Source organism: Gopherus evgoodei, chromosome 2 (genome assembly GCF_007399415.2).
Source record: "Gopherus evgoodei ecotype Sinaloan lineage chromosome 2, rGopEvg1_v1.p, whole genome shotgun sequence".
In the NCBI taxonomy this organism is placed as follows: Eukaryota; Metazoa; Chordata; order Testudines; family Testudinidae; genus Gopherus; species Gopherus evgoodei.
Genome location: NC_044323.1, coordinates 162,746,527 through 162,771,820, shown reverse-complemented (window position 1 = coordinate 162,771,820; position 25,294 = coordinate 162,746,527). Strand labels below are relative to the sequence as shown.

General features: G+C 52.5%; 1 protein-coding gene across 4 annotated transcripts in view; it reads left to right on the top strand.

Annotated features, from left to right (window-relative positions):
* Positions 1-526: 526 nt before the first annotated feature.
* Positions 527-25,294, top strand: part of FGFR1 (fibroblast growth factor receptor 1) — an 83,530-nt gene continuing 58,762 nt past the window's right edge. For all 4 annotated transcript variants that reach the window (XM_030552208.1, XM_030552207.1, XM_030552206.1 and 1 more), the window contains exons 1-2: positions 527-945; positions 13,849-14,063. In XM_030552208.1, coding sequence (XP_030408068.1) covers positions 13,973-14,063 — 91 coding nt within the window. In that variant the 5' untranslated portion in view covers positions 527-945; positions 13,849-13,972. The remainder of the gene's footprint in view (positions 946-13,848; positions 14,064-25,294) is intronic.

The following is a 25,294-nucleotide window of genomic DNA, read 5'->3' as shown; positions in this document are numbered from 1 at the left end:
GTAAACCAGAGAGGTGGCCAAAGCCCAGCTCTGCAGGAGAAGAAGGGACGTTCCCCAGCCCCTGTGCCCCACAGCCAAGATTTTGCTATGAGCTCCGTGCGGAAGGAGGAGCCGCATTTCGGGGGCTCAGAGCTCACTGCACGATCCAAGTACCGAGGGGCTTGTTCGCCCATCCAGCGCGCTCGGAAGAGCCTCCCGGTCCCGGGCAAAGTCCCGAGCCCTTGCCGCTCCTGTCTACCCCGAGAAGCCGGAGCCTGAGATTCCTTCTCCCGCGGAGGCAGGGACGCTGCCCCACCCGGGACAGGCTAGCCCGGGGGAGTGAGCCCGGCAGGTTGCTGGCGGGGGAGAGGAGGACTGGGGAGGAAGGCGTGGGAACACGCAGGGGGCAGTGCGACGAAGAGGGGACAGGGCCAGAGAGAAGGCGGAGCGGGAGGGGCTGAGCGAAGCGAGGAGGAGGAGCTGGGAAGGAGAGGGGTGGAGGACGGAGGAGGGGCTCAGTCCTGCTCTGCGGCGCGTAGTGTGGGACTGGGCACCGGGCAGCAGCCGGAGGAGGGAGGCGCATCGCTCCGGAGCACACGGAGGGAACCGGGGAGCGCAGCGCATCCACCGCAGCTCGTCCGAGCACCTGGGCTTCCAGCCCCCGGGATCGGCGGAGTCTAGGGGACTCGGGGCCACTTGTGTCTTCCCCGGGGGCCGAGCCCCTTCCCGGATCTACAGCGCGCGGGGACCCCCTTGGCTAGATGGAACCGGGGCTGTGAGCTGGGGCGGCTCGGGAGGTCTGCGCGCCTCCAGCCCCGGCCAGGGCTCTGCGCCTATTGTTCCCAACAGCCGGCGCCGCTGGGGGATTGTGTCTCTGCTGCAGCTCCGGGGGCAACGAGCGGGACTGGCCCCACCTGGGGCGGCCGCTCCCCCACTGGACCCCGCGGACTGTGCCCAGCCGGACCGGTGAGTAGCTGGGCGAGGGGGCGTTCCACGCGGCCCCCCACCCGTCCCCCTTGCCCGTTAGGCGCCATCGCAGCTGCGGGAAAACTTTCCCCAAACTTTGGGACTCGCTCCTGGGGGGAGTAGGAAGGGAGGGCGCCTCCGGGGTCTGCTCCGTGGGGGCGGGGCTGCTGAGTGAGACCGGAGTGGGTCGGGCGGGGGGCGCCCCAGCGCGGGGCGGGGGGGCCTGGCGGTGAAATGCTGCGGAGTGCGCCCAGGGCAGCCTGAGCTTGGCCCGCGGAAGGGTCAGTGTCCGCCGGGGAGGCTGTGATGGAGGCTGGAATGCACCCCACTGCTTCCCGTCCCCGCGCCAGCCTGGGGCATGGGGCCCCGGAGGGAGCCGCCAGACCTTGCTCAGCAATCGCTGGGGCAGAACGGAGGGGGCTGGTTCCGGCCCCGTCTCGGCCTGCGGTGCCAGGTGCCCGGGGAGCGGGGCGCTGGGAGCCCGCAGCAGCCTCCAGCTCTGTGCTGGGCAGAGTTCGCCGCGTTCCTCGCACGGGCCCGATCCTGGGAGCAGCGCAGCCCCAGCCCTGAGCAAAGTTGCCGGTGCGCGCGGACGCTTGCAGGATCGGGCCCTGCGCCTCCTTGTCTCTCCCCCAGCGATGCACCGTCCGCAGGGAGCCCCGGCAGGATCCACCGGGGGGAGTTGAGGGCACTTCTTGGTGCTGTGCCTGGCCTGGCCACCAGACCTCCACAAAGGAGAGCGAACTGCTTAGTCCCATGGTCAGAGCAAACCCCGGGGACACGCTCGCCTTCCTGGTGGAACAGGAGAGCCATTGAAGTCACTGTGCTGGGGTAAGGGGAGGAACGTAAGAGCAGCCATGCTAGGGCAGGCCAAGGGTCTCTCTAGCTCAGGATCCTGTCTGCCAGCAGTGGCTGGGGCCAGGCTCTTCAGAGGGGATAAACAGAACAGGGCAATTTATGGCGTGATCCACTCCCTGTCATCCAGTCCCAGCTTCTGGCAGTCAGAGGTTAGGGACACCCAGAGCTTGAGGCTGAATTCTCTATTTCTACAGCAGGGCATCAGAGACTGCCCCGTGCTGGAGTTTGCAGGGAGGGATTTACTCCTCTCTAGGTCACGGGGAAAGGTGGCTTCAGAGTTCTTGTAGGGCAGGTGCCACCAAGGTCAGGCCACTGGCTGGTTTTTGAGGAGCCCTGGAGAGCCTGTGACTGGAAATTGGGGGACGGGGGGTTGTTTCTTGACCTTGTGTGAACTCTCCGGATAGTTGGCACCGGTAAATTTTCTCATATTGATTATTGCGAGCTTAATGTCAGGCATGCTGCTGCCTGGCTAGTTCAGAGGACATAGGCAAGGTGCTAAGAAATTCCTGTCCGAATTGAACAAAACCCAGCAGCAGCCGCCTCCTGGGGTGGTGTGGGCAGATTCAGAGCATTGCAGCCAGGCGTTCTCCTAGACCTTCGCTGGATGGGCTGCTGCTCCCCACATGCTCCCCGAAGGAGCCTGCATTGTATTACTATCCGGCAGTCATGCATTGCTTTTTTCCATTCTCCCATTATAACCTTGCGGTCTGAGGAGAGCGAGTGAGGCCAGTTTTAGGGGTTCGGCTTGCTGCGAGATTCTTGGTATTTAAGGAACTGTTTTCTCGCTGGGACCTTAAGAGCGCTGCCTTAACACATAAAATAAGGCCTGCCTTTTAAAAGAGGAGGGTTTTCTGAGCCAAAAAAGCTTCTTAAGGTACAAAGTTTAGTGGGGGAGGAAAATCTCTTTTGCATTGAAAATATTCCCTCTGGTTTCAAGCCTGTCGATTTTGTTTCTGTAATGGAATAGCACTTTCTCTAGACATGGCCATTAAGCTAAATGTTTCCTTACTCTTCCTTAGCAGATGTACTGTGCATAGCTGAATGTCTGAGAAAAGTTTTTTTAATACCTGGCACACCTAGACAATGTAGCCAAACACTTCCCCAACATTGATTTACTATTCCGTATTTGGGGATGATATAAAAGCATCCCCATAAAATACTGCTGGGTAGTTTTCCAGCCCTGCTAATCATTTGACACCCCAGCGATATCCCTCCTATTTGAATCATTTTTGCAGGCATGCAGTGTGCTAATGCCCTGTAATGCAGATGCCCGCCCAGGCGCCTCATGCCTAGTGATGTCTTGTTGAGCGGAAGTTTGTTGGAGCCTGTATTGGCCCTATGGGGAGGCACTGGCTGGAATATCCCATTAAGGTGGTCCTGTTGTAGATATTGCCCCTTATGTTAGACGGTTTATTAGCGAGTCTAAAAAAATGTTGGCTGTGGTCTGTCCTCCCTCCTATAATGCATTGAGCTGCACAAAGCTAAATGAGGCCCTCTGTTTATCCTTGGTCATGAATGAGAAATGGCCAGAAGTAAACTCTTCATTGAGACTCTCCAAGCTCTGCATGCAGCTGTATCTGGGGGCTGATCTTGAGTGAATTTGTTTTCTTGAGGCCTGCCCTTCTTTAATGGATCCTATGTGACCCAGGTTGGGACTCTGAATCTGCAGTTTCCATCCCTCGACTGCCAACACAGTCAGTCTCTCTTTCAGAAACAGAACTGCAAGGAATTCCTGGATGTTCCCTTGATAGTGCTGCTGCTTTTCTGTCTGCTCCAAATGGGCAACATTTCATTTTAAAATGCATTTATAAAATGATAGCTGCTGGAACTAGGGGTGTTGGGGGTGGCCTGTACACCCCTGGCTTGAATTGGTTTCCATCACACATAGGATTTGCACTTTGGTTCAACGGCTCTCAGCATCCCAACTATACAAATTATTCCAGCACCCCTGAATGATAGGGGCCTTTCCCCTAGCTTCCAACAAGGGGTTTGTCTGTATGTCTATAGAAAGGATCATCATGCTGGTGCAAACCTCCAATGAAGAGGTGCCGGTGTAAAGTGAGGTTTGAGCCCTGCAGTGATATGTACCACACCAGAGTAGCTATGCTGGGGTAAAAATCCCTGATATAGACCGGCCCTTCATACAGAGAACTCGCCCCATGGGAAAGCTTTGCACTTGCCTTTGCTGTGAGAGTATGAACAAACCATTTGGCATTTTTGAAACCACATTTTAAGATCGTTGAACTTTTCTGGAGCTGAGTGAGTAACTCTTAACAAATTAAAATAATGCTGCCAACTCTCACCATTTCAGCACGGTTCATGATATTTGGTGTTTTTCTTCAAGCCCTGCTCCAGCACACGTGCAATTGTATGGGAATATCTGCTTTGGGGTTTTTTTAAAATAAGTGTCTAGCCTTACTGGTTACCTAGAATATTTTATAAACACAAACCCTAAAGGCTCCAAAACCAAGGAAAATCAGAAGAACCCAAAGTTTATTATTTTTAAAAATCTCATGATTTTGACTCATAATTTTAAAACTGGGAGTTGGGAATACTGCGGATAATATATTCAACAAATTTTGACTTTTTATTCACAAATTCATGATGAGATTCTGTAATTTTTCTTTATTCCAAGTTATTCACAAATTTCTTCAGAAAATAATCAGGTTGTAAATGCTCCGTATTTGCATTGTGGTGGCTGGTTTGCTTCTGTGATATTGTGTGTGTTCTCTGATTGGACGACATATGTAATTAACCAACACCGTGCAAAATTTGAATGTTATAGTCAATTGTGATGCTTGCAATTTATACTGTGTCGGTTAGTTGTATAAATCATCCAGTCAAGGAATGCAAACAAAACCACTTGACTTATGTATCAAACCAATGCAGCTCAAAATCTGAATTTTATATTCAATCGTGATGGGTGCAGTTTGTACTGTGTTAGGTACTGAAGTCACATAGCAATGTTTCTGTTCTCTGGTTGGATGAGTTAGGTAACTAGCATGCCACAAATTGGTACTGGGAAGCTGCAGTTTTACAGTTGAATATATGGTTTCCTTTTGGTGACTTGAACCTTAAAATGTACTCAGTTGGCCTGGTGGCACGACTAACGTGTGTGCATGGAAGGGGTTTGTTTTTCAGAGTCCGGAATATATAGGACAATCAAAATTTGCTTTCCTAGTCAGGCAGATGCGGAGTTTCTCCCTCGCTATTCTTGCAGCTCCAACAAGTTCTCTGTGCAAATCACAGTGTAGGAGTGGTGGGCCTGGGGGAGAAGAGGGAGATGGTATCCTGCCAAATCTTGGCTTTGGTGAGGGATCAGGAGAACAGGTCCTCACATAGTTCTTTGGCTAGTGACCATTTTCTCCGCACATGAGCACTTCCTCCCTTAATCTCAGGGGTGGCTGGCATGCACTGGTGCCTTCCCATTGTCGTGCTTGGAGAGGATTAAAATAAGTCAAGATAGTCTCTGCCCTGGAGTGGTAAAGGACAGAGTGAGGTTCTTCCCATGCTCTGCACCACCAGCTCTTGTCCATGGGAACTACAAATCTCCACCATATTCATGACTCTGATTCTGCTTTAAAATAAGGAACCAGGCTGCTCTGCTCAAGCTGGGAAGGGAACCCTTCATGCCTTCAAGAGAGCTAGTGATTTTTTGTTCCCTCCAGAACCTTGTATATTTAGCTGTTTAAAAATTTAACCTGAAGTAGAACCTGTTTTGTGTGCAGTCCCAGTGTGCTGCATTCATGATGCGTGTTCTCATAGCATTATAGCTTCCAGCCTGCTGAAAAGGACAGTTGGGGTTTGATCAGCTCACAAAGGCTCTAGTCCTTGGTAATTCAGCTTTCTCCTTTGCTTTCCAGGCTTTGGAGGTCCTCTTCCTTCTCTTTTGTGGGTGTTTGTCTTATCTCTAGCAGAAAAATATCTGCTGGAATTGAGTGAGTTCATCCTTTCCCCTTCTCTAGCAACCTTTCATCTGGGGAGCTGCATGCATTTTGCAATCATCTGACTCTCTTGTCGAGCAGGTAAATATGATCATACCTGTTTCACCGAATGAGGCCTAGAGAGATTACAGCCCATATCTTCTAAAGAGCCCTTTGATTCTGAGTACACAACTGGAGATCCCTGGGGCCTGATTCTCTAAGACCCACAGCTGAGGTCACTGAGAACCCGGAGCTCTGCACAACTCTGGAAACCAGGCCCCAGATATCTCTCACTGAGCTCCCAAAACTGAGGCTACTTCTGAAAATGTTGGCTTCAGATTTTGCTGTGGGCAGGTTGGCAGCAGAGCTGGGAACAGAGGCTGAGGGCCAGCTGGGAAGGCATCCTGACTCAGTCCCCTCTCCTGTCCATTAGACAGCACCCCTGTTCGGGGTCATTTGTGAAATGCTAAAGATATCCCAGTGTTGTGAAACTGTTCCCTCCCTACTCTGTCTTGATCCCATATTTCCACCAAGGTGAGGAAAGGCAATCAGTTAGATTTTTGCTAGATGGCTGCATCAGATTTGGTGCCTGGAGAAAATTCAGGGAAGTCTTAAAAAGGCTTCTGACTGAGATCTTAGTTTACTCATTAGGAATATACTTTTTATAATCCCTTCCATATTGCTGAAGCCCCTAAGCTGTGAGCCCTTGCAATGTGCTCCTGGAAATGTACATGTGACTTGGGAGAAGGTTACTGCATGGAAGGGTTAAGTGCCGTATGCTGCACACTCGGGCATGTATTTTTCCAAGTCTGTGTCTGCTTTAAGCATTACTGTTTTCTCCCCTAGACGCTATTAGAATTATTTGCTCTTTATTTCAGCAAATACTCAGTTCCTGGCCTGAGTGCAGTCCGGGGCGAGGAGGGATGCAGGCGGGGGATTAATTCGGTCCCAGCACTTTGTGACACTTCCTTAGTTTGCAGTGAGGTTGAGGATTTATTTATCTTGAGACTCAAGTGAAAAATATGCAGTTTCCCCTAAGGCTCCGCATATTTTCAAGCTGGGTTACATGCTTACTTCCAGTGTTTGGTAAGTGATTATCCAGTCACCTGCTTGCCTTGGGGGGGTGAACTTTGCACCTGGTACCTCAACCATGTCCCTGCCACACTGTTCTCCTGGGGATGGGAGACCCCACTTCCTCGTCACAGCCCATTGGTCCGTGCTTTCTATCTTTTGTTGCGAGGTCTCCCCTTTGCAGCTGTCATCCTTCCAGGGGGAGATGGGAGGGGATTCACTTCGGAGGCACTGGCCCCTGATCTTCTGCTGGGTATGGGGGTCACCGTTAGGTGCATTAAGATATTGCCCAGAGCCCTTTACACCACTGCCCGTTCCTGCTGGCCTGTGGAGAGCAATTCTGGAGCCAAGACTCTGACCAAAGGTAGCTGCCATGGTGGTAGTCAGCACTGAGCTGCTGGCCAGTCATAGTTTTGGAGTGAAGCTTCTGGTTTTGATTCATGCCCACATTATGGTCCCGGTTTTCAGTATGGCTCAGCACCCACAAGCTCCCGTGGTTCTGGCTGGGGAAGAAGGAGTCCCCATTGCTTTCAAAGGGAGTGGCTGGGTAAAAAACGTCTAGCCCTGTGGCTTTCCCCTTATGACCAGCGATGTGTTGTGACCTGAACTGGGGACGGACTCCATTAAAGCCGCAGTGAGAGCAGAACCCACGCACGCCATCCCATCAGCCTTCCCTTTCTACTGCTGAGCATTTCCTTCCCCCAGCATGCTTGCCCCTCCAGACCGGCTTGGTTTCAGGTACTGACACAAAAGTGAATCCCACATGTCAGATATTGAAATATCCAGCAACCCGTTATTACCCCTATGCTCCCTGGGGCTGCCAGTTGTCCAGTTTTCGACCGCACCACCCGGTTGAAAAGGGACCCTGGTGGCTCCGGTCAGCACCGCTGACCAGGTCGTTAAAAGTCCAGTTAGTGGGGCTGGCAGACTCCCTACCTGGCTCTGTGCGGCTCCCGGGAAGCGGCCGGCATGTCCCTCCGGCTCATAGGCTTACGGGTGGCCACGGGGGCTCCATGCTCTGCCACTAGTGCCTGCTCTGCAGTTCCCATTGGCCAGGAATTGTGGCCAATGGGACCTGCTGGGGCGGTGCCTGCGGATGGGGGTGGCACACAGCAGAGCCCGCTGGCCATGCTTCCACCTAGGAACTGGAGGGACATGCCGGACTCTTGCCGCGAGCTGCCTGAAGTAAGTGCCGCCCGGAGGCTGCACCCCAAACCCCTGCCTGCATCTCAACCCCCAGCCCTGAGTCCCCTCCCACACCCAAACTCTCTCCTGGACCCTTCACCCTGCACTCCCTCCCATGCCCCAACCCCCTGCCCCAGCCCGGAGCTCCCTTCCGCACTCCAAATCCCTCGGCCACAGCCCAGAGCCCCCTCCTGCACCCCAAACTCCTCCTTGGCCTCACCCCAGAGCCCCTATCCCCTCCTGCAACCCCAGCCCAGTGAAAATGAGCGAGTAAGAGTGGGGGAGAGCGAGCAATGGAGGGAGGGAGGATGGAGTGAGCAAGGGTGGGGCCTTGGAGGTAGAGGTGGGGCAAGGGTGTTTAGTTTTCTGCAATTAGAAAGTTGGGAACCCTAAGTTGCTCCTCCCACAGCCCCTCCGCACTGCTTTACAAAGAGCATGTGGCTTTAAAGCTACTGGTAGGAGCAGTGACTGAAAAACCACAGTGAGCAGAGAAGGGAGCTAGCTACAGCCCTTTGGAGAGGATCCTCCTACGCCACCCTTGTGCTGATCTGCATCAGGCACATGCTGAGTCCCCTTTCTGGTGGCTGGTGACCCTTCCAGCTCAGCCTGGTCCCAGCACATGAGTTCTTGGATTTGTCTCTTCCAGTGACAATTCGATTATCCTTTTTAGGCCCCCAGTGGGCAAGTTCCAGGTTTGGTTAGACCAAACGCAGCCCTACCATAGTGGCTGGGTTGAGCCCAGCCCACCATGACACGCTGGCATGGGAGTTGAGTTAGAAGTTGCATCCCTGTCGAGTCCAGAAGCAGCCTTGGGTTTTATCTGCTACATTACATTTTGCTCACTAGATTCCCTGACTGAAAAGCGTGGAAACCAGCGTGTCTCTGGGAGACAGTGGGACATGGTGACGGTTAGCGTATACAAATAGTACGCAGCTAGAGGGTCTGTGAGCAGAGTGCAGGTCTTGATTGGATACCTTCCGACTCTTTCCTTTGGAACCATTGGGCACATGCTGTAAAGGTGAGCAAACAGGATTGGGTAAAGTCAGAATCCTCCATAGCCCTGAAATGTCCAAAAGAAATGCACGTTTTCTCTGGGTTTGCAGCCAAGGATTGACGTGCCCTTTGTGTGCTGAGCCCGCTCTCTTGAGATTTCCAGCTTCGTTTGGATGATTCGAGGAGGTTGGATAAAACTTTGGGTGCTTGGATGCTTTCTCAGGTACCGTGGTGAGGGGCAGCATTGTAGAAAACTAGACAGCTAGGTCTAAGCTAGGAACCTTTTGAAGTTTGCCCATCTGTTGTGTATATGTGAGCAAAGGATTTGGGAGTAGATCATGCCTTTGTGGGGCCTCCAAGCAGTGAGAGGATGTCTGAGCCGCATTACCGGCGTGTGACTCTGAGTGGACATGTGCATGTGCAAATGCACAGTGTGTGTGATTCTGCCGGGGAGGGTGTGCACAGGTAACTGGGTGCATCTTCGGTGTTTGATTCTGCCTTAGTGAGGGCATCCTGGTGTGGGAGGGCACATGGACGCACACGCGATCTGTCCACCGTTTTAAATAGAAGTGTGGGTGTAATTGGGCCAGTTATAATTGTAGCCTCTGCAGCCAGGTCTCTAAAGGGCACTTAGGTGTGGTTTCTGTCTTAGCATTTCCATTTTTAGTTGTTGAAATCTTCCCCATAAAAATAAAACACTCTGCAGCGTGCCCTGGGGAGGATAGGGGCATAGAACCTTGGGGAGCACTCGGTTTTGCATGCTGGAAGGAGCTGACGGGCAGCCCTGTTCGCGTTCCAGCCCTTGGGAATGAACCATTTTCTGTTCAGATTTATAGAAAAGCTGTGCAAACTCAAAGAAGAATCACATCTTTGTTTGTATAGGTACAAATGCTCTCCCGGCTTCCTCACCTCATGTGCCCGGGGCCTCGGCATAGAACAGACATTGGGGATGTGAGGGTGGGGCAAGGCAGAAGAGCCATTCAGACCTGGAGGGACCTGTCAACAGAATAGAGACACTTCTGTAGCAAAGCTCTGTTCCTGCTGGTGATGGGCCTGGAAACTCAGGACACGCCCTTGCAATAGGGGGAGTTTTAGCTTTAAAAAGGAAGGTGCCAGGCTGTTAAGTCCCAGTCTTGCCCCTCCCTGTAAACTCCTCTGCTCTGGCTGCCTAATTGCTTTTCAGTGCTGATTTTGATTGCGTTAGATGGGATGTTTGGTTAAGCCCTAGTGGAAGAGGTTCCTCTTCTTCTATCTCCCTGCTTTCCTGCCTCTGCTCTACTGGGGCACTGCTTCTTTTCAACGCTTTTCTACTCAGTGGAAATGGAGCGTCAGTGGGGCACTTCCCTTCCCATTCTCTGATCCACATTTTTACTTTTTGCCTGTCACTTTTTCCAGCATCAGCCAGGGGACAGATCACTGCTAGTGACTGATCCTTGTGATTTTCCATGAAAGTATTTGGTCCTGGTTAGCTGAGCAGGCAGCAGCTCCCCTTGACTCAGCTGAAATGAGCCATCTCTGAGGTATATTGGGGAAGAATTTTGTGGGGCTTTGTGCCAGCACTGACTCACTTTGCGTGAGCTGCTGCTTCAAGCTGTCCTATCTTCTCCCTGCGCGGGCTCTGACAAAGCACTGCGCTCAGAAGACGCCTTTGCAAGGACATTCCACATTAGGACATGTTCCGGGCAGCATGTGCACTCGATAAACAAAACCACTTGGAGACGGAAAATAATTTCCAGAAATACCAAAGACTTCTTTTTCCACAAAGAATCCCCTCCCTCTCCCAACCCCGGGTAAATTGTTAACATTCAATAGACTATTTTAAGACTTGCTGCCTGGTGCCTGAGCACGCCGATGCGTGGAGATAAAGCCGCTGTTTGCTGTCCAGGCGCCTGTATCGATACACTGCCCCCAAACCTTAGCCACTTTTGCAAAGCAGGACTGCCTTTGGGAGCCGTTCTCAGGGTTTGGGTGGCACAAAAGCAGAGAGCCCCAGGCGGAAGAATCTTTTTAAAGTTCAGCTAGGTAAACTTCAGCTTCCATTCAGGTTATTTTCCACTGCCTTCAGAAGAGCATTGATATCATCCTCATAATAACGCAGCGTTCTACATCAGCAGTACATTCCAGCCCCAAATCTTGAATCACTTTGCAATCATGAATGAAGTCTCACATTCCCATCCACCACGATGGTAGGTAAGATACAGAGAGGCAGTTTGACCCACTACTGAATGGCAGCTGCATCCGGGTCCAGAACACAGTTGCTGTAAAACCAAGCACAGTAGAATGACCTGATGTTTTAGGACGGGAAGTGAAGAATCTTTTGGCCAACTAAAATGCAGGGGGGTGGTTCTGGAGGCAGAGTGTAATTAGCTGGGTAGGTCTCTAACACGCTGGTTCTGTCACAGTGCCCCTGGGACCATTAATGACTGAGCACTGAGAGGACGTTGTCCTTTATGTCATTGCAAAATCAAGGGTGGCGCTTAGAACGCAGGGCTTAGCCCTGTTTTAACCCCATTGTGGAGGGTGTTGGCCAGGGATGGCTGAGTGGGTTTGTGCTTTGGAGACTAGGGTGGGTCCCAGTCATGGGTCTCTGAGCTGCCTGCAGGAAGAGTTGGCATGGTGGACAGGGCTGAGTAGAGAGCATGGCAATGGGCCAGGAACCTGAGTGCTGGCACCCCAAATGCTTAAACTGGTGTGGTGCAGCCCATGTAGACTACAGGTCCCAGAATGCACTGCAGCCAGGCTGCTCATCTCAGGATAGGGTGACCAGATGTCTCGATTTTATAGGGACAGTCCCGATTTTGGGGGCTTTTTCTTACATAGGCACCTATTTCCCCCCTCCCCATCCCGATTTTTTACACTTCTGGCTGGTCACCCTATCTCAGGATGGGGCATTGCAAGCTGGGAATGGTCAGCCTCCGTGCATTAAGGATGAGGGATGTTTGGGAGCTCCGGGGGCTGCCTTTGGCTATTCTCCCTTAGTGAGCCACCTCTTTGAAAGCTATTGACACCACCAGCTACAGGCTAATTCTTAACTGGCCAGAGGTGGGGGCTGTGGGGCTCTCAGCCTCCACTCACTTAAGGGGAGTAGGGGCAGTGGACTCAGCCATTGAATGCTCCCAATTCACTCTCAGTCACAAGGGATACAATCTGTGGCCAAACGCAGACCTTGGCCCAGCCCTCACTGACCTCACCGGGAGCTGCTCTCATTCGCGGGAGGGCTGAACTGCGTCTCGTTTGAATACAGGGGCTGAACCTGTGTCAAGCCACACAGCTTCACAGCTGCCCAGATGCAGCACGGCTGCGCTCAGCTTTATCTAGGCAAATTTCCACTTCCCCTGGTGTCTTCAGTCTTGGCCCCAACTGATGGTTTCAATTTGGTGCGTTTATGTATGTGTTTCATTTTTAGAATTAAAGTGTGTTTTTTAGGTCTTATCTGTCCAAACTGTCCTGCCCATCTCCATGCTGCTAGGTGAGAGATCTTCTCCACATGGTAACCTTAGGTTAGGAGCAAAAATGCTAATAGATGCAAATTAACCTGCTGGTTCCAGAAATCTGGGTTTTCCAATTCCGGTGAGCTGGAGACAAAACCATGGAAATCAGATCCTGAAGCTCTCTGCTTCTTCACAAGCTAGGCATGTCACTCAGTAGAGATCAAATGCCATTTATTGGGAGAGTGCACATCAGTCGGGGGTGAATTGAAGGGCCTTGATGGGTCGTCCTGCAAAACCTGTGTTCACAGAGCTGTATGCAGCAGAATCTCTTTCGCCTGAATAGAAGCAGAGATGCAAAGTTTGTTTGGTTTTGGCTAATGAGAAGCTTTGGATAAGAGGAGTTCAGATAAATTTGGTTCTGTTGTGTTATGTGTGTTTGTGCGCTTGCGCACACATCCCTTCCCTCCCCCCCCCCCCCCCCCCCCCGGTTATGTCCCTGATTAGAGCTGGAGACTATTGAAGGACAGTTCCTATTCTGTTTTTCTTCAAGCCCTGCTCCAGCACACATGTAATTGCATGGGAATATCTGCTTTCATTGCGTTACCGCTGGGTGGTGCTGGTGGGGTCACTTGTCTTGCACCCCAATGGTGGGTGCAGATATATTTAGGTAAGTTTCTGAAGCGCCTGAATTGCTTTGATGAGAGATGCTATAGAAGCAAAAGATCTGGTGAGACTGTGACGTGGGCAGGCCTTTTAAAACTTGTGTGCTTCAAAATAAGCAATGAAAAATGAAAAACCAAAACTTTTCAGTTAGCAAATGCTGAAACTGGACATTTTGACGGGTTTTTTGGACCATTTTCCAATGTTTGAGTCGGGAGGTTTGTCCAGACCCCCCCTTTCTGGGAACAGTTTTGGTTTTGGCAAACTGGCATTTTTCATTAAAAAATTCTTGAACAGCTCTGGTGCGGAGCCCCTGCAGCCTTATCACAGCCCAGGGGAAATGCACTTCTCAGAACTGGGTGGCTGCTTTGAGGTGCTGAAACATGGCTTTGGGTGCTTCTCGTTAGGCACCCAAATTTGGAAGTGCAACCAGCCCCTAGGTTCCCAGTGGAGTCCAGATTGAAACGTCACTGTTTATAGATTAGCTGTGAAGGTCACACACACAGAGTGACTTATATTACTGTGCGGTGGAGCTGTTCTCTTTTGTAGCATATATCACCCACTGACAAAAAGAGCTGCAAACACTCGTATTTTAAGTCAAAGAGAGGGCTAGAAATAGGAGCAACTTATCCCCATTGATTTTAACATACACAGGTGTTTTTAAAAAAAATCCATGTCTGGGTCTGTTTAATTTGAGAGAGGATTTCCCATGTTCTTTGCTTTTCGCTGCGCAGGGGCTGGAGTTACTTCTGCTCTAACTCTTCTTGTTTCCTGGTTGGCAGTTTGAAGGGACTGGAAGTTTGGAAGAGAAGATTAAGCGAGCCCCAGCTAGCAAGCCGGCAGTCAAGACGGGAGTCCCCATGGCGTTCTGGAGCCCAGTTGCCAACCAGTAGCTGTAGAACTGGGATGTTTACCTGGAGGTGCCTCCTCTTTTGGGCTGTGCTGGTCACAGCCACGCTCTGCACTGCAAGGCCAGCACCAACCCTGCCAGAGCAAGGTAAGAGGAACCACACCCGTCTTCTCCTCTCATGTCTAGAATCTCTCTGGCTGGAGTCAAGAGCTCCTGCTGCTAGTGAATAGAAATGTGACAGAAGGAGACCTTTTAAGGGCAGGTTGCTGGGATAAGAGGCTCATCTGTTCTCAGCCCCCTTTCTTTGAGTTGCTGCTCCTGAATGGTTATAAGATATTGGGTGTCTCTGACTTTCTTATGAAACAAGCACAGCCTGTTTTGAAGTCCCGTAGTCGGAACACGATCAGCAAGTATGTTGGCTGTTGCAGTGAACGGTTTGGGCTTGTGCTAAGGGAAGACAGGCTTACCTGAGCCGAGAAGCTGCAAAAACGTTTCAGCAGCCGCCAGCTGGTGCTGGCTGGGAAACGGGAAGCATTGCCAAAGGAATGTTGCCATTCAGAACAAACAAAATAAGGGAACGTTTCTTAAAATGGGTTAAAATTCAAAAGAAATGTAGACGAGCAAACTCACTGCTGTGACGCCTCCTGCTGGTCACTTTTGGGAACCAGCTCACTACCATCCCGGAGCGCCCTCTGAAGGTTGGTGATCCGCCTGTCCTCTGGCCCCTATGTGACTCCCAGGACCTGGTGCCCCTTTATCTGGGGTGCTGCTCTCTGGCAGTAACCCCTTTTCTCTCAGGGTCTCCCCTCCCTGGGAAACCCCCACCCACTATCCCCACCTCGCCTCAGTATACATCTAGTGCCAGTCATTGTCTAGCCCACATGCCCCTGGACAGACTGCAGTATCATCACTGGCAAGGTTGGGTTTGGATCTGCTGCCTTAGCCTACCCCTGGGCTGCCCTCTGCAACCCCCAGTACCCGTTGGCCTTCTGCTAGGCCGCAGCCTGGGGCTTTCCAGGCTGGAGCTCCCCAGCTCCTCTGCCTTTCCCCAGCCCTGCTCCACTCAAATACCCTGTCTCTAGCTCCATGCAGCCAGGCCCTTCTCCCTCTACAAGCAGAGGGAGACTCCCTGGGCTTCTGGCTCACAGCCTCTTATAGGGGCCAGCTGGGCCTGATTGGGGCATAGCCACAGCTGAGCTTACTCTCCCATTATCTAACAAGACAGGTACCGGCCTTGCCTTGGCTAGTTGTTTTGAAGGATGCTGGAGAGTCCGCATTGAATGTCAGGGAGTCTGTGTTGTGGTGTTGCAATAACTCGTGGTAAATGGCTCCCTGACTTGTTGTCAGGGCCCCTCTGGGTTCAGCAGGGGAATGTACTAGCCTGCTCTCCGCTGAGAACTGCGTTAGAGCTCTGGTCTGGGTCCTGGTGCTCCGTCTGGTCTCTACTGACCATTAGTATGCGTGATGAAAGCAGTGTTCCGAAAAGGAGCAGGTGTTGGAGATGTTGGGGAACTGGGGAACATTGCCTATCGCTTGTTTGTGTGTCGTGTGTCAGCCGGCTTGGCTGAGTTCCTGGCTTTTGCAGAAGCTCCTGATGCTGCCTAAGGCCCAGGCTCTGGTGTTTGTTCAGGGCTCCCAAGCTTTGCCAGCACTCTCACTGGGTGATAGCAGAGCGAGCGCTGACTCGGCCGGCTGCTGCAGCATGGGCTTCCCACAACCGAAGTGGCATTTTCCTGGGGCTAGAGACCAACCAGGTCCCCCAAACTAGAGCTTCCCACTTGTCTCTAATCACCACTTGTTACTAAAGGGCATCTAATGGGTTTGGCTCACAGGCAACTCTGCTGTGACCACTCACAGCCCCTCCCCTGCTCTTTGCCAGGAGCTGTGAACGAGACCCATGGGAACCTGCCTCTCCCTGGCTAGGCTGGGAGGCTTTTGTTTCCCTTCTACCCCTGTAATTTTCTGTAACCTGGTGGCATGTTGAGGTGTAATGGCCACGGTATTAACGGGCCTGGACAAATGCCAGCCTGGGCACTGTAGGCAGCCCTCAAACGTCGAGTAACGCGATAGCATTTCAAAGCCTCGGTTTTCCCCACGGCGAGGCAGAGAATAAACAGACAGTCACCAACGCACAGGTTTTCTGACACACTGCGTCTTGGCGTGAACTACACAAGAATGTTCTTTGGGGCATTTCTGAGTTTAGGACTCATTGTTCCTCCTCCCCACCCGTCCTCTTCCTCCCCCCAAAACCCCAAGGTATCGTGTGCTTGGCATCCATTTCCTGTGCCTACGATGGGGGCTGATTGTTCCCCACATGCCCCAGGATAAAGAGCAGAATTCCCAGTGCTGCTGATTCTTGGCAGTGATTGGTGGGTTTGTCTGTCTGTGGCTGATGGCCGGGAGGGGAGGAATGGGGCTGTAACCAGATGGTGGCTGCTGTTTGTGGGAGAGTATCCAGCCCTCCTGCTCCCCAGGGGAACAAAGCAATGCTGGAATGGTCAGGACGACATGACATGTATGGTTCCCGCAAGTGAGTTGTGTTGGTGAATAAGGCTGGGATTTTCTCACTGGATTTCAATGGGATTTGGGTGCCTAACTCCCTTTGGCTGCTTTGCCAATCCCAGCCTAAAGCATGAACAGCCGTGGTGCACTGGCTAGCATACCGATTTCGGCACCAATGTGTCCCAGTGATGGGAGCTCTAGAATGCTACAGAGAGAGATACTGACAACAGTTGTGCATGGTAATGGCCTCAACCTTTCCCTACAGGGTGTTACAAGCCAAGGAGCCCGCGTCCTGGCACTCCCATCCCCATACTGCCTTCAAGACAGTAGTAACTGGGTCTGGAGCCAGAGGCCACCCTTGTTGCCTCAGCACAGAGACCAGAGGTGCCACAAAACATGGCAAACTTTGAGCTCTCCTCTTGGCATTTTAACTTCCTTTGCTTTTTTTTTTTTTCTCCAATATGCACTTGTCTTGAATAAACAGGGTTCTGCTTAGAAAGCCTCCTGTCCCCGGAGACGTTTCCTAGAGAGCTTTGGAATATAATTGAAACTCTCCCAGGCATGTGAGGGGTGGCGCAGGACTGACTCTCCTTAGTCCTAGAGACAAGCCGTGCGCCTGGCTCCATGGGGCATGGCGACCATGACAGTACATGGGATGTAGCTTGCTGGGTTTGGAGTGACCGGGCTGTGTTGAGAATCAGGCTGGCTGTTGCATTATGAGGGTACGGCAGGAGTCTGGGAGATGGGCTCCTTAACTTCTGAGAGCTTAATGAGGATTCCAGGGCAGACTCCCCTTCCCCTTCCCCTGCCCCAGTCTACTCTGTTGTCTTCAGATGCTCTTGAGCTGCAGTTTAGTCATAGCAAGTGACTAGCAAATGGGAACAGAGCTTTAGCCTTTCCCGGTACCAGCTGCACTGCTACGTTGACACAGCCATGGTGAGGAACCCTTCTGGGGGCAGTCTGTCATTTGGCACCCACTAGGAGGCTGTTCACAGAGAAAACCATTCTCTGTCCATGTGGACTCCACGTTTGGAAGTGGTTCTACCTCGCCTGGTCCTGCTCCCCGTGCGGATGGACCTTCAAATAACCGACAGGAGAGGGTCAGTAAGATCCGCATGTACATACATTTTACCTGCCTTTTCCACTGCTCTCTGCCAGGAGGGGGTTTGTACAGCCTGAGCAGATTGTTTGGAAAGCCCACTCTCCCCCGAGCTGGTGACACTTCCAGGGTCTAACCAGGGAGATGCATTCAGGCAGTGTAGGATAGCTCTCGGGCATAGGCAGGCAAATCGTGGCTGCAGCGGGAGCTGCTGAGTGCTCAGTGTTATGGATAACCAGGCTACTTATCTAGGTGCCAAAGGAGGACTTGGGAACCTAACTTTAGGCACCCATTTGAACAACAACAGCAGGTCCCTGGGTTCTATCCCCAGCTCCTTCCCTAGGTCAGTGCTTAGTACTGGGAAGGTTCCCTCCCCTCTCTGTGTCTGGAAGCCAAGCACAAAGATCCCTGCCTAGCACCCAGCGGAGCTGAGGCTGAGCTCAGTAAGTCTGTGGAATGCTTTGGATCCAGTGGGGTCTCACTGCTGCTGTCCCGTGCAAGGCCACGGCGGCAGATACTCGGTTCTCCGCTACCAGACAAGGAAGGAGAATGGGTCATTTTCTCCCTTTTTAGTTTGTGTTTTTGAAGCAGCTGACCAAGCTGTGGGTGCTGGTGGGTGGAGCTGGCTGGGCCTGCTGCAGGAGGAGACTCTTCCACTCTCATTTCCTTCCTGTACCCACAGGCCATGTGCCGGGTTGCCAGCCCCACAGCCAATATCCTCTCGCCCTGCAGGAAGCAGCTGGGCACGCCAGGGTGTGCCAGGCCCATGGCAAACAGCGAGTGTTAATGGTGAGAAAATGGGCTACAGGCAGGCAACTGAATTCTTTCTTTTCTTTTTTTAACCAGTGCAGTGTTTTGCGGGCCTGGTAGGTGCCACCTGGGGAGCAGTGAGTGACTACACTTGGGTCCCATTCATTGCAAAGGCAGCAGCTTTTCTGGACTCTGTTTTTATGTTTATAAGGTTTCAGTTTACATCTGTTTTAGAAGCATCGACACTCCCTTCTCGAAGATGTAATAATCCCCAGGGCTGACGCTGAGAGAGCAGCTTCTGCTATAGCAGGAGAGAGGCTTTTAAGTCTCCAACCCTCCTCCTCGTTGAGTCTGGTAAAATTCTGCCTTTGTCATAGCTCCCGCCAGTTACTGAAAAATCTGCAGCAAATAAAATCTTAATGGGCACTTACTGCCTTTTATAGTTCCCTAAATTTGGAGGTGGTAAAACATCTATTTAAAGGGGAAAATCCAGGTATTTCCATGAGCAGACTCAGTCTCCCTCACAAAGCCTGTCTTTGTCTTCACGTTAAATGAAAACCTGCAGAAACTCACAGAGGTTTATTTTTCCCAATGTGCCTGTGTCCTCCTCCACCATTTACACTCCTAGTCTGAAGTCTGTCTAATCTGTGTGTCCAGCGTATGCCTAAAACTCCTCCCTCACTCCCAGGGGTTTTGTACTGTGCCTGTCACTGTGGTTTCAAGCACTGTCCAATTCAGAAGCACAGACCCTGAAACAGGACCCAGATCTCCAGAGTCTCAGTCCAGTGCCTGATCCTCCTGCCCATCCATCCTCTCTTGAGCATGCCCACAGGGGGCTATTGTTTTGCCTTTCCCCGGGGATATTTTGGGGTGTTTTTTCCCCTTAGTATTTTAGAACCGTAACCTGTATTTTTCCCTTAGTATCCCTCTCAGGGTTTGCGCTTTCCTTAGGGCAGAGATTCTGCTAGTAGCATGTGAGCTGAGCTTTGCAAAGAATCACGCTGCCCTTTCCCCTCTAGGGTGACCAGGAACAGGTGACCCCCTTTTATAGGGACAGTCCCGATTTTTGGGTCTTTTTCTTATATAGGCTCCTATTACCCCCCACTGCCAGTCCCGATTTTTCACACTTGCTGTCTGGTCACCCTATTCCCCTCACCCCGGAGGCCCTGTGCATTGCCCCACATGCCAGCCCATGGATGGGCCTCAGCTCCCCCAGAAGCACTGGATACCTGTGCCACCCGCTACTGAGAGAGCTGACTGTGCAAAGTGCTTGGTGCTGCTGGCTCACTGCAGCATTGGCTCTCAGTGTCCAGCTGGCTGGTCACTTTTAATCCAGCTGGACCAATGCTGTGGGCTTTGCAGGGCATTGTGTCCACCACTAGAACTGGGGCAGCATGAGTTCCCTGTGGTCAGCACGTCCATTGTATCCCCTCTCCCTTGGCCGCAAGGAGGGAAGGCGTGTCCATTTTCTACTGCAGACACTAGCCCAGCTGGCTAAAAGGCTAAGCTTCCCCAGCTCCACGAACCCTCAGCTCACAGCACAGAGGCCATGGATAATCTCCAGGCAGTGAGGCAGATGAAGCCCTTGCTGTGGTGGGTGGTACTTCCACAGATACGTTTCCCATAATCCCTGTTCCTTAACTCTGAAGTTCCAGCTCCATCAATGAGAGACCTGGAGTGGCAGGATATATTGGGGCTTAGGTGAGGGACAGCTCTGGGGCAAGCCAGCGCCAATGGGAACTGTAGTCACCTGGCTGTCTGCAGCATGATGGGTCAGCTCCACAGTGCATGCAACGGAAACCATAACCAGGACCAGCAAGCCCCTTCCCCGCAGAGACTGTGGCATTGCATGTTCTGGGATGGTGCCAGTGGAGTTCGTCTGCCCCCGTCTGCCTGCAGTGCTTTCTGGGTGGGGTTTTGGCTCTCCCTGTTGTGCTCCCTCTCCATTTCTTTCCCATTAGCTCCACTCCCACCCTGCCAGCCAGAGCCCCAAAGTCAACAAGCTGGAAGGAATTTCACAGGACAGTGGATGTTCACAGAGGGAGTGGCTGGCACTGACTGGCTGGAGGCAAGTGAGACTCCTGCAGAGTGACTTAAGGGCCTGCCCAGGGCTGTCTCTCTTCAGAGGCTGGCAAGTTGCTCCAGAGCAGTTGGGGATGTTTCTGTTGGTGCAGAATTGCCCTGGAACCTGGCAGGAACGCCTTCGCGTGGCAGTGAGTCATGCTGTGCTCTCTCGCACTGGTGTAAATCGCAGGGAGCACCAGGGACTTTCTGGAGTTGCCCTAGATATGCCCTGGGACAGAGAAAAATGACTTCTAGCTGTCCTGGCTGCTTTTTCTGACTGTGGTAGCTAGTTGGGTTCCCCTTAGCCCCAAGATCTGGGCAGGGAGGTGTCTCTGAGCCCAGCAGAGCTCAGCCAGCAGGTCCAGGAGGCCAGTCGAAGCAGGATGTAGCGAGTGATGGTTTGTGTCTGGTGCTGTGATTAATTGCTGTGCTCCAGGGGAAGAAGATGAGTGGGGGGAGCTATTATTGTGCAGTGCACGGCCCGAGGTCAGAGATCATATTTAGCAGCTGGGGCACTGTTTTTACAACACACACAGTTCCCCTGAGAGAGGCAGAGGGATCAGGTTTATCCCAGCAGCTACTCACTGGAGTCTTACAAACAACAGAAAAAGTTCCTCTGCCTGGCAGCAAAGCCTCCTGCACTTGGACTGATGACAGTGGACCCCTCAGAGGGGCTTGGGTACTGCAGCCATCCACTCCGTAAGCTGCACAGAGACAGGGGAAGCACTTTAGTGCACTGGAAATGAACAAGAGAAGATTTATTGGGAAGGGACACTCCCAGCTATCTCAGCAGTTACTGGCATCCCAGAGAAGGCCTGCTCCCTCCAGGGCACACAGCTCACCATGTTCTCCTCTTTGGGGTCAAACTGTGCCCCCCTCTCCAATTTTAATGGGGAGACAGCTGGCGTTGTTTGGGAGTTGCCTGAAATCAAAGCATTTAAGAGGCAGTGAAATCCAGTTAGTAGCTGGGCTGCGTCTAACCCCTCTGCTCACCACGTTGAAACAGGTAGAGAAATACAAGGATAATGAATACCTAGGAGACAGACTCTGGGAAACAGCTTTCACCTGCTTCCCCAGCTCCTGTCCTGGACTCTCCCCTCCCTACCCTCAGCCCGGACCCCACCCTCTCTTCTCCGGGTTGCCATTCCAACACTTCACTGAGAAAGAAGTAATGGAGAGTCCTGATAAAAGATGAAGGGTCCTGCTCTCCTTGCAAACCTATCCCAAATCGCAGAGCAGTACTGCTGAAGGCACTCTGCCTTTCAGTGCCCCTCCCAATGCGGCCTGGCCTGGCCAGAGCTGGTGAGAGGGGAAGCCTGGGCAAGCTTGTTAATGAACTTAGCGCGGTTGGTGTCTCTTGTGCTCCCAAGGAACTGAGAATATAAACCATAAACTGTGTTGGGCTGGAGGGTTTCCAGGGAGTTCACTCAGCTCCTCCTCCCAGACTTAGTGCTTTGCAACCGGGCGCTTGTGGCTGTGAGTCAGTGCCCCAGCTCCTTTCTGCCCACAAGGTGCAGTGAGTCAGAGATGCAAGGGAGGAGATTCATGGTGTGTGTCATGGACCAAAAGGCACCTGCTATGAGCAATTAATTTTAAACCGTTATAAATTGTAACAGCAAATAGCAGAGCATCCTCCCCACTCCCAGGAGAGCCCGGAAACAAGTCCCAGTTCCTTGCTTTCCCTGCAGTCTGAGGCCATGTCTACATCTAAAATTTTGCAGCGCTGGTTGTTACAGCTGTATTAGTACAGCTGTATAGGGCCAGCGCTGCAGAGTGGCCACACGTACAGCAACCAGCGCTGCAAGTGGTGTTAGATGTGGCCACACTGCAGCGCTGTTGGGCGGCTTCAAGCGGGGTTCGGGGAACGCGAGAGCAAACCGGGAAAGGAGACCAGCTTCGCCGCGGTTTGCTCTCGCGTTCCCCGAACCACCCTGCAAACCGCAGGGAAGGAGACCTGCTTGCTCGGGGGTTCGGGGAACGAGAGAGCAAACCGGGAAAGGAGACCAGCTTCGCCGCGGTTTGCTCTCGCGTTCCCCGAACCACCCTGCAAACCGTAGGGAAGGAGACCTGCTTGTTCGGGGAACGCGACAGCAAACCGGGGAAGGAGACCAGCTTCGCCGCGGTTTGCTCTCGCGTTCCCCGAACCAACCTGCAAACCGCAGGGAAGGAGACCTGCTTGTTCAGGGAACGCGATAGCAAATCGGGGAAGGAGACCAGCTTCGCCGCGGTTTGCTCTCGCGTTCCCGGAACCACCCAGCAAACCTCAGGGAAGGAGACCTGCTTGCTCGGGGTTCGGGGAACGCGAGAGCAAACCGGGGAAGGAGACCTGCTTGATTACCAGAGGCTTCCTCAGGTATGCTGGGATACCTGCTTATTCCACGGAGGTCAAGAAAAGCGCTGGTAAGTGTCTATACTTGATTACCAGCGCTGGATCACCAGCGCTGGATCCTCTACACCCGAGACAAAACGGGAGTACGGCCAGCGCTGCAAACAGGGAGTTGCAGCGCTGGTGGTGCCCTGCAGATGTGTACACCTCCTAAGTTGCAGCGCTGTAACTCCCTCACCAGCGCTGCAACTTTCTGATGTAGACAAGCCCTGAGCAAAGCCCAGGGATGGAGCTGTAAGTGGAGAGGGTGCCCTGCATTTGGAAATGGAGTGGAATTGCCTCAAGGGTTTTTAATCACTGATTTCCACCTCCCTCCCATTCCTTGGTTACTGCTTGGCCTGTTCCTCTGGGCTAATTCCATTGTTCAACTGGTGATGGGACCCAGGGATTTGGGGTGGGTTTGCTAGATTCTGAAACCTGGATGAAATCCTATCTCTGCCTTGGTTGCATGGGCTCCACATGGTGAAGTTTCCCCCCTGCCTATCTCCCTTCCACAGACCTCTTGTCTTAATAATCAGCCTTGAATTACTCCCTTTTTAAGCCTGCCCAGGTGCTTTGGGAAACTGCTCCCATCTGTTTGTTATGTAAAGTTCCACTATTTGCAAGTGCCAGTTGCATGGTTCCTTCCCTTCTGAATGTTCCTCAGGTGTCAGCAGGCTGGGAGACTTCTGTGTTGGCACCCTACTGAGGAGGGGAGAGCTGGGGCCTTTCTGGCACCAGATGTTTCACGGATACTGAGTTGCTGGGAACAGGCAGGTCTTCAAGGTCTCTGCGGTGTGTCAGGAGGGCTGGCACCCCTCCTTCAGCAACATTCCTGACACCGGATCCCCACCTACCCGTGCAGTGCTGGTGGGACATGTTGCTGCAGCCCTTTCCCCAAGATAAACATCAGGAGAACAAAGGTCTCACTGGGACACCCCCTCCAGTGCTGTACATTTCCAGTTCCCACCAGGTAAAGCTCTGGGCCTGGAGTTGATGTTTCACAGAAAAGCCATGAATTATTGCCCTAAAAGGATACATCTCAGGGATCTTTAATGCTGCTCCTGCTTGCCAGGACCATAGCAAGTGCACGAAGGGGAGAGGAATGAAAGCGGCGCATCCAGTGATTGCTGTGTCAGTCTCAGAGCTCAGTGCAAGCTTTTATTTTGAGTAGCTTCCTTCTCAAAAGGGTCCCAGTGGCTGGAGGGATCTGGAGGAGGATGCTCGCATCCCAGGGGAATGGTACAGGTTTATTCCAGCTGGCTTTGCAAAGACACTGAGATGCCTGTTAATTAAATGCTGCTTCATCTCATACAAAATGTAGGAATCCCAGGAGGACAAGTGTATTAACTTCCTTCCCCCAGAGATTGTGGAGGCACCACTGTTATGAGGCACGTTGATTTTATAAATATTTATAAACTTCCATCAAACTCTCTTCTTCTGGGCCTAATGTGCGAACAGCTGCCACATTCCTGCCCAGAGGTGGGTGAGACCAATCCTTGCCTGGGACATCACCAGGCTGAGTGAATGAACATCCATGAATTGCTGTGAGGCCGTGGGTGGGGAAGGTGCTGCAACAGGAAAAGGTGTGAAGTTTTTTCTGCTGTTTGGGGCTGCATAGACAGGGTCTTTTCATTTTTCAACTGGTTTCCAGAGATAATGGATACATCCCAGAGGGCTTTCCCCTGCTGTGGAGAGCAATGAGCTGCCATGGCGCTAGAGTTAAATGTGCTCGGGGTAGAATATCCTCCTACCCTGGTTACCAATCACCCTCTCCACACTGGGCATGTGTCTCTCCTCCTCTCAAGAGGGAGCCAGTTTGGTTTTGATTCCTTGTGAGGTTCCATCCCTGGGACCCAGGGACTCGTGGTCCCCAGGAGACAGAAGCTCCAGGTGCTGAATGGAGCCCTCACGTCAGGAAGAGTGATGGCTGAAGTGTCCCAGTCCAGCTCAGCATCAGCCTGGGTAAACCAAAGACTCTCTGCTGGGCTCGGGGCTGCAGCGCCTCTCCCCAGCAGTGTTATCCAAGGGAGGTGGAGACTGATGGGGGAGGGGCTGCATTCCTTCCTTCCAACCTGGCCAGGCAGCAGTCCTTTGGGTTCACACTGCAATGTGGGAAGCAGGGAGGCCATGTGAGGGTGGGCAAGGCAGCATGGCACCTGGCAGGGCTGGGGCTGCAGAGAGGCGTCGGGAGGAATCTCAGCTAGTTCACCCTCCGCTAGTTCAGTGCATGACCCAGCTGGTTACAGAAGGGGACACTGGGTTTTCCCCTGTGATTTTGGGGGCGGGGGAGGTTGACACGTTTCCCTCCCCCACCCCCAAAGCTGGGCGAGATTTGGGAATTCAGTGAGCCGCTAAGGCTGTGCTGGTGTTAGGCAGAGCAGGGCTGGAGAGTCTCGGCAAAGCGATCGTCTCTGGAGCAGGGGTGAGAAGGTGCAGAGGGGCGGCTCCCACCCAAAGCATCAGGAGAGCTTGGAGGTGCACTGAATACCAGCTCAGGTTGCACCTCCCCTCCTGTGTCGCCAGGACACAGGGAGGCCATTCAGACTGACCAAACGCTGGGGACCAGAGTCCCCACAGGAAAGGGGTTTGGTGCCA